This window comes from Pezoporus wallicus, unplaced genomic scaffold (assembly GCF_028554395.1).
Source record: "Pezoporus wallicus isolate ANWC-B61680 ecotype Strahan unplaced genomic scaffold, APGP_CSIRO_Pwel_v1 contig_9584, whole genome shotgun sequence".
Taxonomy (NCBI): Eukaryota; Metazoa; Chordata; class Aves; order Psittaciformes; family Psittacidae; genus Pezoporus; species Pezoporus wallicus.
In genome coordinates, this window is record NW_026640928.1 from 242,766 (window position 1) to 263,631 (window position 20,866).

Sequence of the window (20,866 nt, forward strand, 5' to 3'; positions counted from 1 at the left end):
TTGTCAGCAAAGACTTGACAACTGCTACTTCTGTATTTCCCAGCTGACTCATCTCATTAACAGCAAAAGAAAACATTTTACATTTTGATCAATTTGAAGCTTCCTGCTGAATAAACCAAATTTTATCTAAGGAAGCCTTAGTGCATACCAGATCCTCAGACACAAACCCCCTATGACAGAGGTAGTGCTAGGAAAATGAACAACTAAATAGAGATTCCAGCCAGAGAATATCAATGTTTTTTGGGTTTGCTGGCATCACAAGCCTCTTTCTTATTGTAGTAACTCAGTTAGCCTGAATTAACGTTGTAAGCTTAAAACTCAGCCTGAATTAACTGTGTAAGCTTAAATATTCAAATATTCAGCTACTCTCCAGGGCTAGCTAAGATTTCCTTCCTTCATGCATGCTTTGAATGAAAAAAGGAGCACAATTAAATGTATACTGTGCTCTGTCCAAGATCTGTTCTAGTCCCAATTTATGCAAGTAGACCACAGGCAAGTGCCATGTAGATTCATTCCTGTTTGGGAATGTAAAGCATGCAATAGAAAAAGAAGCTTACTAGTCCTGTACGGCTTGGCTTGCTGCTTACTGAAGATGCCACAGAACTGAGGGAGCTCAGGGAAGATGCACTTGGACTACGCTTTATGGCTGTGGGAGTCGCGACCACTTTCCGCACAGTTGTCTTTGCTTTGGCTGGTGTGGTGGAGGGGAATCCGATCTTGGTAACTTTGTGGACAGGAGCAAACAAGCCATACTTTGGCTGACACTGAAAATACCTTTAAAAAAGCAAAGCAGAGAGATGAGAGTGTTAAATTAACTTCTGTCTTTTCAGATACAAGGGTCTGCGCTTCACAAAGCATTCTAGATCAATAGTCTGAAAGTACTAAAGGACAGGGTAACAGCTGGTGACAAACGCATCTGCAATAGATTGTCTTTAATTTTTTAAACACTAGATTTGGAAAGAGCACTTTGAGCAGCTGAAACAACCTGAAAACATCAGACTTCAGAAGTTCAAAAGAACCTCTTGAGCTAGACCTCTGTTTCCTAACAATTCCGTTCAGATTCAAAGCTTAACATGCCTGTCTTTCCTCCTTGATACATTCCTTTGAGCTGACAACAGTGTGCCAGCAGAGAGTTAAAAATAAAAATCAGATTTTACTTAAAGGAAATAGTTTTATATTTTATTAACAGGTACCTCTATACATGAATGTACATGTAATTATGCAGAACATTTCTCTTTGGTTAAGTATGACAAATGCCACTTAAAATTTTAAGTTGTGATCTCCTATGTTAAGGTGGCACAATCCTTGCAAAATCTCTTTTTAATGAATTAAATGACTGTTTCTTATACCAAATGAGACAGAAGGTTGAACTATGATGTGAATTAATGCTTTCTAAGTGTGACTTATTGAAGGAAGCTTCTATACCACTCCCAATCTTTACAGAGAGGCAACAATTGGTATAGGCGCTTTCAGCTCCTGTGATGCAGGAAGATTTCCCTCAAGTTCAGCTATTAGATACCCAGAGGAATGAATTAAGCATTCATTCCAAGCTGAGAAACGAAGCAGACGTTCAAAAAGCAGGAAATTGTGTTTTCCATTGCCAGTCTATGAATAAAACTCACAGGGGAGTAGAAGAGATCCACTAATCCCATAAATGTGGAGTTGATGCAGACTTTCAGAGATGTGTAGGTGTCATAAAATTCAAATCAGTGTCTAACGACCCAGCACCACCAGCAGACAGTCGGGATTACAGCCTAACGACTTCCCTTGATATAAGCTTCATGTAAGATACTAAAAGAACAACACAGAATAGAGAGATGCAAAAACTTTAAGGCGCCTGCTATCTGATGAAAGACTAACCTTGTTCCAGCAACAGCTCCATCATTCTTTCCCAGAGGTTCATCCAGTTCCACTCCACACCATTCTCCTTTAGCAAAGTCTGTTTCTCCCAAGAAACGCACAACTCCAGCTTTTGTTCCACCAACCTGAAGCAATAAGACACACAACTGTATTTACTGCACTTCCAAATTAAGATACCAAATGGAGCGAGAAAGCTTTTCAGTATAATCATATTCACGAAGCACATCAATGATGTGACCAGTTCTTATTTCCAGCTGCATATTCTTTTGCCTCCAAGTCTGTTTTAATGCTGAGCAGATCTTCACAGGCAAATTCTTCACAAAAGAAGAAAAATACAATTTCTCTAGCATTTAGTTCTGTCCAACTTGGTATTCAGGAAGTATGCCACGACTGAAGGCCACAATTCTATTAGATGACTTGATACTGATCTGGCTATATGATTAAAAACACATTTAAAAAGACTCATTATAACCAATGTACTGAATGCAATAGATTTGTACTATAGTTTCACATAAATTTCTATCAGCAAATAAGGATTTCTAAGAACTGCTTATGCTTACTCTGTGAGGAAAAGTAAAGAAATGAGAAAAAAGCCTTTTCTATTTTGCCTAAGGAATGATTCAGATAAATGACATTGTACAGCCCTCTTGCAGTTAAGGAACTAATCTAAAGCATGATGCACACTGCACTGCAAAGATGTAGATGCAAACAGCTATTTGAATTCCTGGAGAAGAGAGAATCATTATCTTTTCTTCACTAAAACCCAACCAACCAACCAAAAAAAAACCCAACCAAGTCCCCCTCAAACACTCCTAGATAGAAGACAAGAAACCAGGTGTTTTCAGACTTAGAATACTCAATATTTACAGCCATTCCAATGACTCACAATGTCTGCAAGATCCAGGTTTTCATAATGCCCAGGGGAGGGAAGAATTAAATTAAGCGAAGAAGCAGAAGGTGTTAATGTGGCTGCCACTTGCCAAGATGGGCCACAAGCCAGAACTGCAGGATTCCTGCAGGTCAGAATGACAATATGTTGTGCCCCATTTGTGTGAAAATCTGTTCAGCCTGCATCTAGCATTAAGAAAACAAGCAACTGTTAATGAAAACCTCTTTAGGAAAGTCATTGAATTCGACATGGACTTTTTTAGGGCCATTAGGGTTTTTTTCCACCTCTGTTTTCCAGTGCACAGATTACACAATGAGGAATACTTTGAGAGCTTGGATGAAATATGCTAACACCAGGACTGTTACTTCCCTTTTCATATACTAAAATGTAAATTAAAACTTCATATAATTTTTACATCAGACATTCTATTTATTAGGGAGAACTTCCGAGGATAACCAGAGAACAAGCTGCCTGTGCCACAAATTAAGGTGCATGATGACAGTACACCAGATAATTCATATTAATACATTTGGGAAGTGTTCACACAAAAGGTTAACTGTGAGGAATCTAGGAATGGAGGGTATTACCTTTCATGAAAGCACTAAGTATCCACAAAGCACTAAGCTAGTACACAGTAGCTGCCACACACATTTTGCTTTAGCTTCTGGCTCATCAACTTCCCAGAGCCGACAGCTCTGTCAGTGATGCAAGGCTTCAGCTGATGGGTAAAAAACCCCCCTAATCCACTCAAACCTCTGAAAACCAGGGAAGAATAATTAACCCTTTAGATATTACTAAAATAAAATAGCCGAGAGAGCTATTTCATCCCTATTCATGGTGGGAGCCCCCTTCTCTCTCATTAGAGGCAGTCTTGAAACAATAGTTCATCTGCAGATCCCCTTTACATCTGGCTTAAAGTGGCACTGTAGCAAATTATTACTCTTCATGAAATAAAAATACGCAAAGTTTACAGTTATCATGACTCAGCCTAATATAGTAACTAGTAGAACGTTTGGTATTTGGTGCTTTTGGCAGAGAACAGACAAACTTCCCCTCTCTAAAAACAAGCACGAGTAGTGTCTTGGAAGTAAAGAATTGTAACCAGCCAAAACAGTCACAGGATCTCCTCTGTGGGACAGTGGGGAAGAGGGAATATATCATGCATATAATAAATATAACATATGTTAAAAGTATTTCCTGGGAAGAACTATCCCTGAAGTTAACCCGTTATTCACCCTCGGACAGAATCTACTTTTTCTGGAGGATAAATATCATTAAGTACAAACATAAGAATGAAATTTAACTAAGCAGTGTGAGAGAAAAACATGCATGTGTCCGTAGGATTGGTCCATGATGGGTCTTCCAAGTTCTCCTTCTCCTTTCTATCAAGTTTGGGTGTTTTGTGTTGTTTTTTCTTTAAAGATCAATTTGGAAGACACCTTAAGGTGAAGACTGGTCAGTTCTGTGCACAGTTTCCCTGCTCAATTCTGTACTGAGGTCAACAGAGTTACATAAAAGAGGCTATTAAAAAAAAACCATTAAAGAAATTCGACAGGAAAACTAGAACAATAGCCTAGATAAGGAGCATCCCTTCAAAGACAATAGTCAGGTTTGTGGCTGCACAGAGGGATTCCTCAGCTCCTTTCACAGAAGCTTTTAGGCAGGCCAAGGAATTTCACTGCAGTTTTGTGAAGTGTGTGTGCTGTTGCTTTGCTTTTATAATAAACAATCTAAGTCAGTTACCAACACACATGGAGAAACCTTTCCATAGGAAGGTAAATGGGGGGAGAAAGGTAAGAGCTATCTGAAGCACAGCAGTGGAAAAGGATAACTATATGCAAAAAACTTCCAGAGACAGGAAAAAATCTGTTCCCTCCAACTCAAACTGCTCATAAATCTCTAGATAAGTCATGCTAGCTCCAGGATAACACACATTAAACTTGGGCACAGAATATTCATTCCATTTTGTTTCATACCTTGGCCCTGCTAGTCTTCTACATTTAGGCCAAAAATGCATGGCATTTGTTTCGAAGACATTGCATCCAAATCTGGAAGGAAAACTCTGGCAATGACCAGTGTCCACTGGACCTGCTCCAGCAATCACAGTGGATGTGCTCAGCCCAGTGGGAGCAAGCAAATGAAGGAATTCATATCCCGAGAACATATGGGGATGCACAACATGAGATCCCCAGGAGAAACAGCAATGTGACTTCTCTTGTAACCATGGCAGCAGGGTTATTTTAAAACAAGATGCAAGGAAGGATGCCATGGAATTTTGGTGTTTTTTTTCCCAAACCTAGTCAAGCTTCTTTGAATAACCAGCTACTACACTTCTGCTTCCTACAAATACTGAAATGGCATCATTACCAATAGCAATCAGAGTACACTGGGGCAGTGGAGTGCTCATACACAGCATCACGGAAGGTCTATGCATGCAGTTTTTCTTAGTTTCAAGCAAAAGCCTTCTAAATCTTCAGCTTTAAAGACAGAGTCAGCATTGCTCTCTCTATGAAGCCTGAACCATATGTATTTCTCTCCAGCTGCAATTAAGCACTCTGCATGTGATGACACAACTACCTTGAAAGTGTCTAATAACCACTTATTCCCTTGGTAGTACAATGTGAGATGCTCTTGAGAAATGCAGTAGGGTAAAGGCTTTTAGAGAACCACAGAATCCCAGTCTGGTTTGGGTTGGAAGGGACCTTAAAGCTCATCCAGATCCAACCTCCTGCAGGGACAACCTTCCACTAGAGCAGGCTGCTGCAAGCCCCATCCAACCTGGCCTGTTTTCTATGCACAGAACTTGCTGTACATACACAGACCTACACTTAGTGCTCTAAAGGGGAAAAAAATTAAAGATGCAATTACACTAAACTGTATGTACCAAAATGAAAAAAAGAATTGTACTTACAGAATCAGAGCATTTATTATAGAAGTACAGAAAAATTATTAAGAATTATAATTAAAGGAATGATACCCAAACATGTAAAAGAAACCCCAAAACAACCCCAAACCAAAACCACCCTAGTTGCATTTGCCAGTGGATCTACTTCCCAGTACTGCATGAAGCACTAGAACAAAACTAGCCCAGTTCTTAAAAGATGCAGAAAAAAAGGTAATTAGAAAGATTCATAGAAGTTTCATGGAAAAATGGGGCATCACCACCAAGTTTTCCATGACTTTCATCCCTGCTAAGGCAGGTCACTAAATACTAGAGCAACAAACTCCCAGATCTTTTTTTTAGCCAGTTACCATACTCAACATAGTCAAGCTGTAAAACATGAAGCAATAATACAGCAGAGAATCTAGGTTAGGCTGCAGGTCATTGTGGGGTGAGGAAATCTGCTTGGAATTCACTAGTTTTATGTCAAACACATGGGAAACTTGATGAAATTCCATTTAGCAAATGATAACTTAAGCTTACATTAACTTGCTGCAATGTAAAGTAAGTAGCAAAATGGGTTTGTAAACCTGAAGCAGGTTTCAAACATCTTGATGAAATCCTGATGAGCACATCAACCTTTGAAGTTTGACGTGAGAAGCTTTGCAGAGCTGCATTTCTACAGGTAAGTATAAGTAGGAACAAATAAAAACCAGTGTAATCCAGGAAAAAACAGGAGATGATCTAAAAAGCGAGGCTGCTATTTAAACAGTGCCCACTGAAAATGCAGCTCACCTGGAAAAGAGGACAGCCACTGTCTGAAACTTCCTCAGTGTAACCGTATCACTTACTCAGACCAACTGAGTAAGAGTTAAAGCTTAGAAGTTAACTCTTAAAGTTAAAGTTTAACTTAAGTTTAAGTTAAAAGTTAAGTTTAACTTTGCTTAACTGAGCAGAGTTAGAGGGTGAGTAACAATTGCTCTGTCCCCTCTTCTGCCTGAGTACTTACTTATGGTGACCCTTGAAAAGCATTAATTGGCTATTTCTGCATTTGTCATATAGACATATTTCCAGAACCATCCCATAATATGCAGCATCTGAGAAAGCAAAACCCACCCAGACAATCATAATCCTGCCTTTGGAAAACCTGGGTTCTACTAATCAGAATCTTATGTCTCTTGTTTCTCAAATTGAGAGGAATTGTTTCCAGCTGGCAAAAGCACCTTTGTTCAGTTGATTTGTTCACCTATTCAAGGCCAGAGGGTACCATCAGATCACCACCTGGGGCTCTCCTTATTCATCAGGTCTCTACATTAACCCTGTAACTGTGCCGAGCTCAGCTGCATGTGCTGATGTCCTTAGATCAGAGCTGATACCCATCAGAAAACATGCTTCCACTGACAGGCTATTTTCATAGTTAATCACTCCATTGTTAGAAACACATTTAAATTTGAAATAAACCAAATTTGACTGTGGCTTCTGGCCACTGACTCTCATTATGCTTTTCCATGGAAGATCACAGAGCTCCTTCTGCAACTGGCACTCACCATGCAGATACACACGTTTTAAGCAAGACACCTCAATTTTTCCCTTCCTAAATTAAACAGATTGAGTTCTTCAGATCTTTTATTGCAAAATACTTTCCCTTGCTTGAGTCATTTTGCAGCCTCTCCAGCAGAGAGCTGCCCATGGCTGTTGTGCAGCTTCTCTCTCATGCTTATACACTGCCACTGAATGCAAAATGCAATCAACAGCTTGGACATGAAGTAACAAGTGCCTCTGACTGCTCCATGCATACTGTTACCTACTCCTCTGAGATTTCATGAGGAATGATTTACTATTGCTTCCAGAGCATGGATCAAAGTGCTGAACAGTACTGGCACCAAACTGGCCCAAAGGAAAACCACAGTCCTGATTATATTCAATGGTAGTACCAGACAAGCCACTTCTGGGGGAGGGAGGAAGAGAGGTATTTGCCATCCACTGCCCAGTTCTTAAATACATCAAAAAAAATCCAATGCCATTTTGAAAGTGAGAGTGTTATATTGCATTCTAAAGTAAAATAATGATAATAATAAAATCTCACTGCACAACAGTTTTCTTCATTACATCTATAGTTTCAAAATTGCCATGTTTTAGTTTGTCAGCATCTGGCTCCTCCATCAGTTTTTGCCTGGCTTTTTCTTCCTCCTGATATTAGACATTCTAGGTTCAAATTATCCAACTTCCTCTTAGAAACATCTGCAGAACATCTGACACTTGATCAGGACAGGACTGGAAGAGTGCTGGACTATCTCCTGAACTTTAAACCTCCTCCCTAATTCAGCATTTTCAAACCAGCAATTCTGTGAATAGCAGGACTAATGATGTCAGCTTTCCTGTGGCACTGGATATTATGGTCGAGTGACTTTGCTATCAAAAAATGCAGAGTGTAAAAATGCAACACTGATGGGAACAGTGCTTAGACAAGATCTTGATCATGTGGATTCTGTGATGTGCAAAAGGCTGTGAAGGCAAATTCCAGGCTTTCCAAATTTGGTGGTTAAATTCTCTGCCTTCCAGTGGGCTCTCTGCTCCCACAGAACTTGGAAGAGCTCATCTCTAAAACCTGCACATTTCTACCCACTCTGGTTGCAGCTGACCAGCAAAGCCAAAGTGGGCAGAAGAGCCAACGTGCAATGAGACACTCACAGACACAGAGCTATCGCTTCACTTCCCAAAGAAAACAGTTTAATAATTGAGTGATGTGCTATTGGTGTTCAATTCATTCACTCGACTCATTCAGGCACAAAGGAAGCAATACAAAACCCTAAGAGCAATTCCATACTACAAAAGACACATGTGATTTGCCACCACAAAAAAAAAGCAAAGGCAAAGACTTAAATAAGTAAATAAATAAATTGTTCTTTCGCCCATCCTGTGTTGAAATGAACAAGGACAACGTGTTCCTGGATCTCGCTCCAGTTGGGAAGGGAGGGGAGGGGAAAGGAGACACAAGGAGTCTGCATACACAGAAAGGCCACCAGTCTTGCATGATCAAACTATTAACAAAGCATGTGGAAGAGTCACTGACTGTTGCTATTATATCCCAGTAACTCACATGCAATTTTAAGTAAGGAGTTGCCAAAACAAAATGACTCATAGTCAGACACAACTCACACCTTGCTGCAACAGGATAAATTTAACATGTTATTGTTACCTAGCTCACAGATAAATATGGCCTGAAAACCACTTAGAAGTGACATTAAAAGAAAGCTGCAGTCTGCACAGAAAATCACCCCGATGAGTTACGAAGCCCTTGGCTACCTCTATCCTTCAGCTATATCCTCATATATGTATTTCATGCTGAAGCAGCCACTCTGCAAACTGATCTACGTTATACTTTACAGTACCCAAAATACGGTGCCTAAATATACATACATACATAAGAATCACTTTCATTCTTGACTTAACATGACAAAGCCATCAAAATACCTCAGTCAAGTCAGCTAAGGATAAAGCAAAAGTGTGAGTGAGCAGTTAATGTTGTGGTGTGTTTGCAGTTACAGCGAGGGAGGCTCAGGCGAGGACAGCCCCAACAGAGCACACAAATCACATGCTCCTGACCTCCAAATTTTTCTTCCTTTTCTATCCTCAGATGTATTGTGGCAGGGTATTTCTGCATTGCTTTAACTGGAACAGTGCTGATGAATATTTGGGGTTTCTTAACAGTCAAATACTATTACAGAGTTTTAAATAGACTAAGCTCAGAAGGGCATTTTCTATTCAGAATGCTACAGAAACTGGAAAATGGAAAACTTAAAATACCATGCGGACAACACAGGAATACTTCCGAAGGGAGAAACCTCTCTCTACATGTGAAGTTTCTTTTCCCCTTCATTGCTTTTAAGAGCTCTGGAATTTAATCACTTGACAGCCTTACGTCATGTTTACTTGAGGATAGGTTACACATGGGTGGAAACAAATCTGACAATAATCTCCTATCAGTCTCTGCCTATTACATCACTCAAGAACACCGTGAGAAGTAACAAAGCAGGAAATAACTTGCAGTGAGCAGTGTAAAACAGACGAGAAGGAGAAATTAGATGTTACTCATGCACAGAGAGTAACTGTGCAAAAAGGCCCCATTAGCACACACCTGTAAATCTAGTTTGCAACCATCTGTGAACATATGGACAGAGGCCCCAGTTAGAGCTTTACAGCTCAGCTCCAGAAGCATCAGATTTGGCAGGCTGTGATGAAGCTGTAACTGGTTAAATGAATGAAAGCACTTTAATCCCTTGAGAAGGCTAAGGCCCCTTAGTTGATAAGATTTCCATTTATTTATTTATTTTAAATACAGCATCTGGTCCCTCCAGAAAAAAAGAGCTTAAGATGCTCTCAAAGCTGCTTCAACTTTTGGTCGGTGCAGCAGTTGTCACACAAAGCAGGTCTCCTCCCTTTCATTTCAACAAGTTGGGTTTGGTTGGTTGGTTAGTTCAGGAGGTTTTGTTTGTTTGTTTTTAAAATCAGCTTTGCATTGGGCTCTTATGAAATCATCAGTGTTTGCAATACCAGGGCAAACAGGTTCTCTGGCTGCAACTCAAACAGGAAACAAACTGGCTTAGCCTGAAAGTCATTTGTTTTCTGCATTAGTTTTCAGTTATTCTCTCCCCATCTGGTTCAGTACCTAATGACAACTTTTCCATGGCACAAGAAGGGATCACTTTTCACATAGGAATCCTTATTTATACAAGGTTTAAAATGCTCAATCCGTAGCCCAAGACCTTGCACTGTGTCATTAACTCACTCAAGGCTAGATGAGTGCAATGAAGAAAGCACAGGTTTCCACATCAACATTTCCTACTTCACAGCAAGCCCCAAATACGAGATCAGGCTGCCCAGAGTTAATGTCCTCTAACAACTAAATCATATCCAGATTCCAGAACATACTTCAGATGTTAAGAATGGAAATTATGGTTAATACAGAGCTATTTGCATTACTCTCTCCATTAATAACTTTTCCTTTGGTTTAGCTCTATTATTTTCTTCCAGCTAAAGTTACACATCAATGCAACAAATGCAAAAGCTGAATTAATGAGTTATGTATCAGAAACCACAATTCCTTTAAATATGTACTTTATCACCCTGTATTTTCAACATTTCTACATATTAACATGAAGTATTTCCACATGCTTGTCAGTGAAAGGAAAGTTGCTGCTCAGCTTCAAGTTGACTGGCAATTACACACATGCCTGCTGAATATGCCTCAGACATACTGGGATTTGAGAGAGAGACTTCTTATGAGAGATTCCCAAGACAACTTAATCGCCTTTGAGAAGGAGTAGACTACAGAACTCTAAAGGATCTCTCCTTTTGCACTGGAACATCACTTTTGGAGGTATAATATTTCACTTGTGTAGTCACTTCACTTTGATTCGCTTTGACTCCTCCAGAAACCCAAGAAAGAGAACTTCCAAGAAGACAGGACAATGTGAATTTCTCCTGAAGGAGCTGACAACTTCTTCCCATGTAAAGAAACAGTACTAACATCTCAGTAGGAACTTAAAATGGTTCCAGCAAAGCTTAGCTGTTGGGAAACATCAGGTTGTCAAGCCTGAAGTGCTTTAAACCAAACATTTCAGGTCCAAAACGTTGTGTCAAATTTACATTTGTGTAATGCAAAAGAGAAGCAGAGTTTACATGTGAATTGGTAAATGTATTTCTCTGGCATTTAAACAGTTGTTAGAATGGCCTTTTGTTTCTTGATAACCCAGACTGGATGATACCTTCAACAAAAAAAGTTAAAATTATATGCTTGGGGGTTTTCTGCCTCAAACCAACCAGTGCCAACAAAATGGAAAACAAAAACATACTGACTGGATCAATTCCAGATAACTTCTACTGATCACAGAATAATAGAATAGTTTGGATAGGAAGATATCTTAAAGATCATCCACTTCCAGCCCCCTGCCACAGGGAGGGATGCATTCCACTACAACAGGTTGCTCCAACTGCATTTTGAAATCAAAGCTGGAGGAAAACATTTAACAGATTGAAATACTCCAGTGTAACACTCCACACCCTAAGATCACACACTGGGATCAAAGTCGAGCCACATATGAAGTCCATCCCAAAATGTAATCTTAGCTGACGAGCTATGTTTTACCCATCTATAAATCTGCCCTTAAGGACATACTTTTCCAGTTAGGTATTCTAATCAGACACCCAAATGAGCTTTTGTCTATCATGAATTCATTGTTCTGATGAACTGCAATTCTACACCGCTGGAGGCTCGCTGTTTTCAAGATGCAGTTCTCAGCAGTTGTTTTCCCCATATATCCATAATCATCACAGCACTGCTATTACTAAGGAACTTCACAATGTATTCAACAGCAGTCAATCCAAGCTGCAAGAACTGATGAACGTGTGCAGCATTTAGTTGCTGGAGTTCTGCAGTGGTACAGCCAGATTGGAACAGCTCATGGCTATGATGCCACATTGTCACTCAGGAAACTGTGCTAAGGTGGTGCCTACAGATTTTATCAGCCTCTAATCCTCTTGCAGAACATATAACCAAAAAATCACTGCTATAAAGTCAGTATAAATAAAAAGCAAATGACATGAAGCAGTCCAGTTGCATTTGTACCTTTGAAGGAGATGCAATGACTAAGCAAGCTACAGTAAGTGACAGTGACAGGCCTGTCACAGTGACAGGTCCTTTGTAACCAGTGCTAGGTGTAGGCTCTGAGGACAGTTTCCTGCAATTACTAACAGCTCAGTTCTACAGCCCATAGTGCTGGGCAGGAGCTCAGCGGCAGAGAAAAAGAATATTAATAAGAAGAATGGATCATTCAAGTTCATTATTATTTGCACTAACCTGGCAATTTAAGGTATTTAAACCTGAGTTATTATTAGACATGACATCAGTAGAGTCTGGATCAACTACAAAAAAACAGCATGGGACCCAAGAGGGTTAAAAACCAGAAGACAAGAATCCTGTCCATTTAGCATTCATATTCCTGTGCATACACTGTCTTATACCGACATATAAACTACATACATCCATCACTGACAACCTGTGCTAGGAATTGCCCCAAAACCTCAAACTAGAATGTGATGATTCAACAGGAAGACTTAAGGCAAACAGAGCAAGTAGGGTGGATGAAATAGTAAGCTTAACCTGCTCTACTTCAGAAACAGAATTTGGGACCTTATTACTATCAAACTGTGGCACTTAGGATATGCTGCTTCTGTAACCTGCGTTAATAAGATACAGGAAAACTAAGAGTGATGCCTTCACTGCCATCAGAGAATTGACCCACCCAAAAATGACATCCCAGGAGATCTCACACAGATCCTTCGGAAAAAGGCAAACAAGCGGTTAAAAAATGAGGCTGAGAGTGCTCTGACAGACATAGCTGGGGATAAACTGTAAATCTTTGCTTCCATTGCCACTCCCAAGAAAACACATCTCAGCCCGACCCTGCCAGCAAACACTGCCCTCACTTCACCTTAGTCCCCTTCATGCTTTCTTCAACTTGGCCCTATGTTTTGAGCTCTCTTTACACAGAAAGAGGAGTTAAATTCTTCATTAAAAAATGAAATTAAAACCTCCTAAAGTATCCCTCCGCCTTCACTGCAGAACCATTATCTGGTGGGGCACTGCAAGGCAAACAACAAAATCCATGCGATTTTTTTCTGCACGAAGTTCTTACGGTAATCCAGAAATGCTTTCTACGCCAGGGCATCCCCTCCTGCCCTTGTTTTTACCTAATGGAACTTGAAAAAATGATATTGTAAATGAAAAGAGATTGTAGCAAAATAACACTAAACCAATTACTCAGTCTGGTGACACTCACATAATTCAAACCTAAAATCAGATCTGTTACAGTAATTGTAGATTTGGTGGATATACAAGTATCATTTTGTTATATTTGAAGGGTGCAAACACAGCCTTCAAGAATACAACAAGCAATGTACCACCAGCTTTCCGCAGCCTTTTCAAGCAAATGCTTGTGTTTCAAGGCAAAGCTTCCCACTTTTCTTAGTGGGTGCATATCAATTCAGTTAATCAAAAGTGACCTGTGGTCTATTACTTTGATGCAACTATAAAAGATACACGATTATTTGAACAAAGGTGTTTAAACTAACAAAATTAAATCCCTTTTATAAAAGAGTGAAATGATCCATCAGCAGAAGCACTTCTGATTCTGGATTTAGGAAGGGCAGCCAAAGTAACATGGCACATCACCAACAGAACACGTAATTCCTGGATGATCAGTGGCATTATGTGACTGCTTCTGTTGCTGCCTATCACCACTCAGGGGAACAATCAAGCATTCAACTGTTAGTTTTCTAAAGATAGGGCCTGGAATAGGGCAAAAGAACTGTATGGAAATCCCATAACTGGAGTTACTCAAGGTATGGAAGATAAACTACAAATGTTAAATACTGAATGTTTGCCTGCAGAAGATGCTTGATGACAAGAAAGCTAGAGCATAAATTTACAATACTTTAATCAAAGAAACAGTAGTAGAAAAGCTTTGAATATTAGCTACGATTTATCAATCAAGAGCAGACACAGAGGCTGCAGCAGGGGAACCTTACCAGAACACGATCTCCAATTTTGAGCTCCCTTTCTCCCTTCTTTAGCGATCCAGCTTCAGAGAGATTCGATATCGATTCACTTGCAGTTTTTGAAAGATTGCTGATCTGAGAAGGAGTTGAGTGCTCCTTAGAAGCAAGTGGTGAAGTTTTCTGTGGAATTCCTGAAGGGGGAAGCGCAGCAGCGGCTGAAGACACCATGCTAGCAGCTGATGTGGAAGTTGGTGATGTAGCCCTAGAAGCATGAGCTGTCTGTGTACCATTGGCTTCATCTTCAGTCAACACTTTTCTTGTCAATTTTGATGGTCTTGTAAATATTCCCCTCAAGGGTTCACACTGGAAATAGCGCACTCCAGCCACAGAGCCATCGTTCTTCCCAATGGGTTCATCTAGAACAATCCCTGCCCACTGTCCTGGAGCGAACTGTGTTTCACCGAGGAACTGAATAAAGCCAGGTTTATTTCCATTGACCCAAACACGCTCCCCAACTCTAAAATCATCCACAAATTCTTCAGGTGCATCTGTAGTGGTTGTACTTGAGGTCTTTTCATTGGAAGCTGCTTTTTCTGGTGGAGCTGGAATCAAACACAATGAGAAAACAGGAATCAAATAATATTCCAGAGTGCATCGTTACTTAGCTTGAATGTAACAAGCATTTGGAAAGCCATGATTTGTGTAAGGAAGAGCTTCCAATTTTCTCACTTAAGAAAACATTATAATATCTGGAATACAGTAATTCCTTGGTGTAAATAGCAAAATCAGTGCATACTTAGAGCTTTCAAGGTACTTCTTATTAGATTATGAATAAGGGAAGAGTGAAGATATTTAAACATTCCTTACCAGCTGCAACAGACACGGGTGTTTTCAGCAATGTTCCCCCATGCTTGATGGTCTTTGAAGGAGCCTTAAGTCCACTTGGTTTTAACATACTCATCTTTCTGCAATACCAGTGTTAATCCTCTTTGTCTATAACAACTATCTTTTTCCAAACATGGATAAAATATATTCTTCAAGTTCTTCCAATTCTGGAATAAACCTGTATATAAAAATATTAGACATGAAACAAAAGTCAGTATTTTAACTGCTGCAGAAGAGATTTCTATACATACAAATAGCCTGTGTATGAAATGCATGACAGAAGATGCTTTGCAGTAACAACCAGAAGCATTTCCCAGGATAGCATTTCCAACTCAGCATCCTTTGAAGGCCATCTCCTATTAAAAGACACCAAGTTTGAACATAAACCACTAAAATAACTCACTTCACTGAATACTGCTGTATTCATCTTAAACTGAAAGGCTATTTTGACAAACAAAGCACTGAGCAGCATTACTGACATTACACACAGATATAGCCACTCTGTGTATATCTGTTTTCATATACCACTGTTTTCTGTCACTTTTTCAAGTGTTGCTATATCACAGCAAAACCAACTTGAGACTAGAGAACTAACTGCAAAAGAAAGCAAGAGAACCAGGAATTTCTGGATAGAGTTTTAAAGAGAGATTGGCACTGAAAAATTAAAGCTGCTCGAGTTAGATGCTGATAACTAAAAAGGAAACATCCACCTCAGCTGTATGTGATCTCTTAGATCACAAGATACACTGGCTCAGGCCCCAACACAGTGCCCCAACCACGCTCCTCTGGGAAGAGGAGGGACTCTTCCCTGCGTTGCTAGGATAGAGTCTGGCTCTGACTTGGAAGCCAGCTATAAGCTTTTCAGCGAACTACATCATGACGGGTTTGCCATGGGAGGCATCTTCCTTCTGATTGCAACAACTTCAGAAAGGCTTTTTCATCTAGAATGAAAAATCTACGTGTTTTTTCCCCTCAAATACTGTGAGGTCAGTGCTTTACCCCATCTTCAAAAGCACAAACTGTTCTGCATCAACACAGCTTGGCTATTTGCTAAGCTTTATAAGGCACTGACAGAACTGCTATGGCCACATAATAAAGACCAGCACACATCGAAACAAAAACCTAAAGGGGAAAAAAAGGAAAGCACAGACATGTAGCAACAGACTGTTTGCTCAGAACGTGGCAAACAAAAGCTGCAGAGCAGGTCTCAGTCCTGCCAGTTCCTTGCATTTTGGCAGCAATGGGCACATGTGTGCAGGCAGAAAGCTGACCCATTGCAGCCTTCCCAAAGCCAGTATTCCCAGGTGCATGTGCTGGGTGTACTGGGTATTTAAATGCAAAACAAACACTCCTGAAGGAGAGATTGCCATGCCACAGGAAGGAAGACTAAGGAGACAAGCCAACCATGCCTTTTACCTAACAGTGCAAGTTCTATCTCTCATGTATTATTAATAGCCAGCACATTAAATCAATTCACTGTGAAAGGAAGGAAAGTATCGGGCATACTGCTTTGTGAACCTAAATACCAGAGTGAAAGGTTTTTTATGCTACCTTAAGATCTTCCATGCCAAGTTGAAGGCATCTTCTAAGAAGTCTGCAAAAATGTTATACTTTCAAAAGCATTAATTACACTTTGGATGTATGGTGTGTGTCTGCAATTTAAGTTATGCACCATGAAAACTAGCAAGTAGCACTGCGAAGACTTCTGAACCTTTTCTCTAGCGTTGCCAGCAGTATGTTACCCACCCAGCTGCAGAGTTATGACTACTGAAGAGAAATATTTCTTCACTGTTTCTGCAAGATACACGGTAGTTTACTATTAATTCTGAAGTGGGAGTTAGCTCTCTAAAATCAAAGCAGAAGAACAGGAATGAAATACGAGTGGGAGGCACAGTTATATACAAGAACCACCAGAGGACCACATAAAATGCCACTTTGGACACAGCAGGAACACTGGCGGGTGGGGGGGGGTGTGTATTTTTCCCTTCCTACGACATACCTGCCCTGCCTGCTAAATCTCAATGCATCATATGTGCATCACTTTCCTCCACCCATCTAAATCCACTGAACAGAAAAACTGTACACAATAAAGAAGGTTTTGGTACATACAGAAATGCAGGAAGTACTGAGGTCAGTTCTTTTGAGTTCACAGTCTTTGTCAGTAACAAACACCAAATTTATGTAAACTCAACCACCCTGTTTGAGCCAAAGCAAGTCCCCCTCAAGAAACCAGGAAGCTAGAAGCTGTCTTACAACATTCTGCCATTCTTTTCCATTTCCTATGTCTTTTTTTGCCCCTAAAGAACATTCCAGCACCACACAGGTAATAACCATCTATATTGTGCAAGGCCAGGTACAGTAAAAGGCAACAAACACTGAAGTACCCCCCCCCCCAAATTACACTTTTCCATTTTCAAATAGTTATTTATTAATAGATGTTTGACAAACCTCTGCTCAACAGAAAGCCAGAATGTTCCAATGCAGCATTTCTTGGCTCAGGGTGCTCATTCATATTTTAATCTTGCTCTCCACAGTCATGGGTTATATATTCGCTGTGTCATTTGCTTTTCTGAACATACAGGCCTTCAACTAGGCCAGAAGTAACACAATCCTTCGTGCCCTGGTTTCAGAGTTACTGAAACTGAGGCTTAATTCCAAAAGCTGCTAAAATACTGTCAATGCTTTTTGGTAAATTACTGCCTTACTGCAATAGTGAAAAATACAACTTGAGGTCTAAGAATGAGGCAGGACCTTCACAGCAGCACTTCCTAACAGAATTCATCAAACACTGAAAGCACACGAATTTGCATCAAGTGATTTCGAGCATCATGCACTCCAGCATTTCCTAACAGGCTCCAGATGTCAGTTCCCTCATTTGAGTTCCTCCAAGAGCCAGCAGCTACTTGTCTCAATTCGTTCTCTTTCTTGCCTTGAATCAGCCTCAGCCTTCCTGAAAAAGGTTCTTTATAACCAATAGGCAATAACTGAAAGCTTCTCAAAAGATCCTATCAGGAACCTGAGGAAATGCCCAGAAAGAATCCAACAATACACCCTATTTAAGTGTTTGAAACCACAAGTTCTACCAATACTGCAATTGAGCATAGCGAGAGATGTTAAACACAAACTTTACCCTTATGCTATTACTGGGTAATATACGATTTCATAAATATGAAAACATGTTATTCTCAAATGAACTGCAATTTTTGTGTGTTGATTACTAAAGATTTTCAAATGCAGATATGAATCCCTGCATTGGCCCTTTTAGCTGATTAGTAACATCCTTATTTACCTTTTACAGACCTCTAAGCAGTACATGGATCAAAGCAATCCATAAGCAACAAGTTGAGAAGCATTGGTGTAAGGAAATAAATCCTACTACTCTGATAATAGGCAGGAATTTTATTGGCAGGTTGAGATTAAAAATAAATAAATAAAATTGAACCACAAAATGTTGAATTGAAAAAGTAGAATGTTCTCAAACTGCCGAAAAAGGAATTTATCTCATAGGAAGAAACCAGCTGCCACTGGTTCTTTCAAAGTTGTATTTTCAACAAGTAGCACTCCAAAATGTACTAAAACATAACTAAATAAGAAAACAGGGGGAAAAGTGAAAGCCTCAGGTCACTCCACTTAAGAACCCTGCAGGCACGACAGGAATGAAAGACCAGTAGTTCTTTAAGCTTAGCTGACAAGTGTGCTGCCACCACCACGTCCTTCCTCAGCACAGGTAGTGCCATGATTAAAAGTAAAACGTTTCACCTGACAAAATGTTTGAGACCATGACCTGACAATTTAAGAATCATTTACTACCATCACTACTACCATGGAGCAGATGCAGTGTTTCCATGGAGAAAAGCAAGTTGTCTGTCCATTTGGTAGGGAAACAAAGAAGGCATTCTAGAAGAGAGCAGCAGCATGTTTGAACTGACTCAAAACAGACTGGATAATCTCCATCTTCTGCATGCAGACACATGCAGCCTGACTCTGCAGTGTTCTCTGAAGCTGGAGCATCACTCTCATGATTTATTTGTATAATAAAGTGAAACAATTCTTTGATGATCATCTGCTACCAGTCATGCAAGAGTTCTTCAAAACACTTCAATTTAATGAGATTAAGATTAAACTTCATTAACACCATTAAGAGACTAAATATTGTTGGAAAATGCCATTCAACACCAACACATTTCTAAGCTCAAAAGAGGTCCCTTCAATTTGTTAATTCTGTTACGTGTACTGGTGCTTTGCAAAGTACACATAAAGACTAGCAGATCCAGAGTAAGGATCCCAGAAGGGCTGCCCAGAACAGACAACTCTGCTGAAAATCTCACAGGGATCTATAACCAGAGAAGATCCTATACAATCCCAGTGGCACTCAACTGGTAGGCACCTAGAAAACAAATCCTGCCCATGCCATGAAGAAAATGCAGTGTGCACAAAATAAATGTATTTCAAGGCCCACCACAATGCAGTAACTTCACTTTCCTGAACAAAAAGCAAACTCACCACATGAAGCACTATGTTTGAAATAGCAGCCCGAGCAGCATTTCTTAAATAGCTATTTCATACTCTTGACGTTCATACCACTATGGCCAAGCTTTCAGCAGCTCATGAATCATGCCTCAAATATCCAAACAATGGTTTAAAGAAAGTAACTTGGAATTTTGAACCTGGAAAGATGACTTCTCTGGTCCAGGAGTTCCTCCAAGAGCTCAAACCCTCCACAGTTACAAACACAACTCCTAAACTTACCTCTAACTTAAAGCATATGAGCACCTTCTGTATGATTCAGATCCAATTCTCATTACAGCTAAATACAGCTCTGTATTTGCAGCCTCCTGGGCTGGTATTATATTTCTGTAAAAAGTAAGTATATATATTTCCAAAAAATAACGCTTTTAGTTGAATTTAGAGACTTTTGAGATTCATGCACAATTCAAAAACACAACCACATTTCAGCTTTGAGCAAAAGAAATGTCTTTACACTGTGCTGCTGTCTGCTTCTTGCTGCCTCTTTAAGGATATTCCTCTCTCTGCGAGAATGTGCCAGACCACAGAGACCTTCTGGAAGGTTCAGACAGGAATGAGATTAATTCACTCACAGCAGGGCCACAGACTGGGACATACCCACCAACACCCTTAGTGAAACAATTACACAAGCATAGTCCTCTATTACATGTTATGCAGCCAGATTTCCCGTGTTTAGGAAAACGGCAATGTCAGCACACCCACTGTGAGAGATGAGCAATGGAACGATGGTCTTCCTCATCATGGTGCCTCCTCTGCTGTATTCGGAGTCTACTGGAGATATTTCATGTTGGGCAACCAAAAAAATTGAATCACTGTTTTGCATTGGATTACATTTATGATGAAATGGATTCCACAGCAGACAGTATCCATTGTAAATGTCACACTAAGCTTCAAAGTCAGTTCTGTTACAAGTAGTTAAAACTATTACTAAAAGATGGATTTCCAGACCCTTCATGCTTAACTTCACAGACTTCTCTTACAGTTGTAGAGCCTTAGAATGATCTGTGTCAGAAGAGACCCAAAAGCTCATCCAGTTGCAACCCCCTGCCACGGGCAGGGACACCTTCCACTAGAGCAGCTTGCTCCAAGCCCCTGTGTTCAACCTGGCCTTGAACACTGCCAGGGATGGGGCAGCCACAGCTTCTCTGGGCACCCTGTGCCAGCGCCTCAGCACCCTCACAGGGAAGAACTTCTGCCTAAGAGCTCATCTACATCACTATCTTTAGAAAAGACACTAAAATACTGTGCATTATGTAATTCAATGT

At 40.1% G+C, this 20,866-nt stretch overlaps 1 protein-coding gene across 15 annotated transcripts in view; it reads right to left on the reverse strand.

Annotated features, from left to right (window-relative positions):
• CLIP1 (CAP-Gly domain containing linker protein 1) overlaps positions 1 to 20,866 on the reverse strand; it is a 66,992-nt gene that overhangs the window by 39,911 nt on the left and 6,215 nt on the right. For 13 of the 15 annotated variants that reach the window (XM_057421346.1, XM_057421332.1, XM_057421333.1 and 10 more), the window contains 4 exons: positions 15,057 to 15,252; positions 14,220 to 14,791; positions 1,861 to 1,985; positions 558 to 774 (listed from right to left, as the gene is read on the reverse strand). In XM_057421346.1, the coding sequence (XP_057277329.1) occupies positions 558 to 774; positions 1,861 to 1,985; positions 14,220 to 14,791; positions 15,057 to 15,150 (1,008 nt within the window). In that variant the 5' untranslated portion in view covers positions 15,151 to 15,252. Of the gene's footprint in view, positions 1 to 557; positions 775 to 1,860; positions 1,986 to 14,219; positions 14,792 to 15,056; positions 15,253 to 17,924; positions 18,031 to 20,866 lie in introns of those variants that run through there. The other 2 variants (XM_057421335.1, XM_057421338.1) reach the window with 2 other exon arrangements.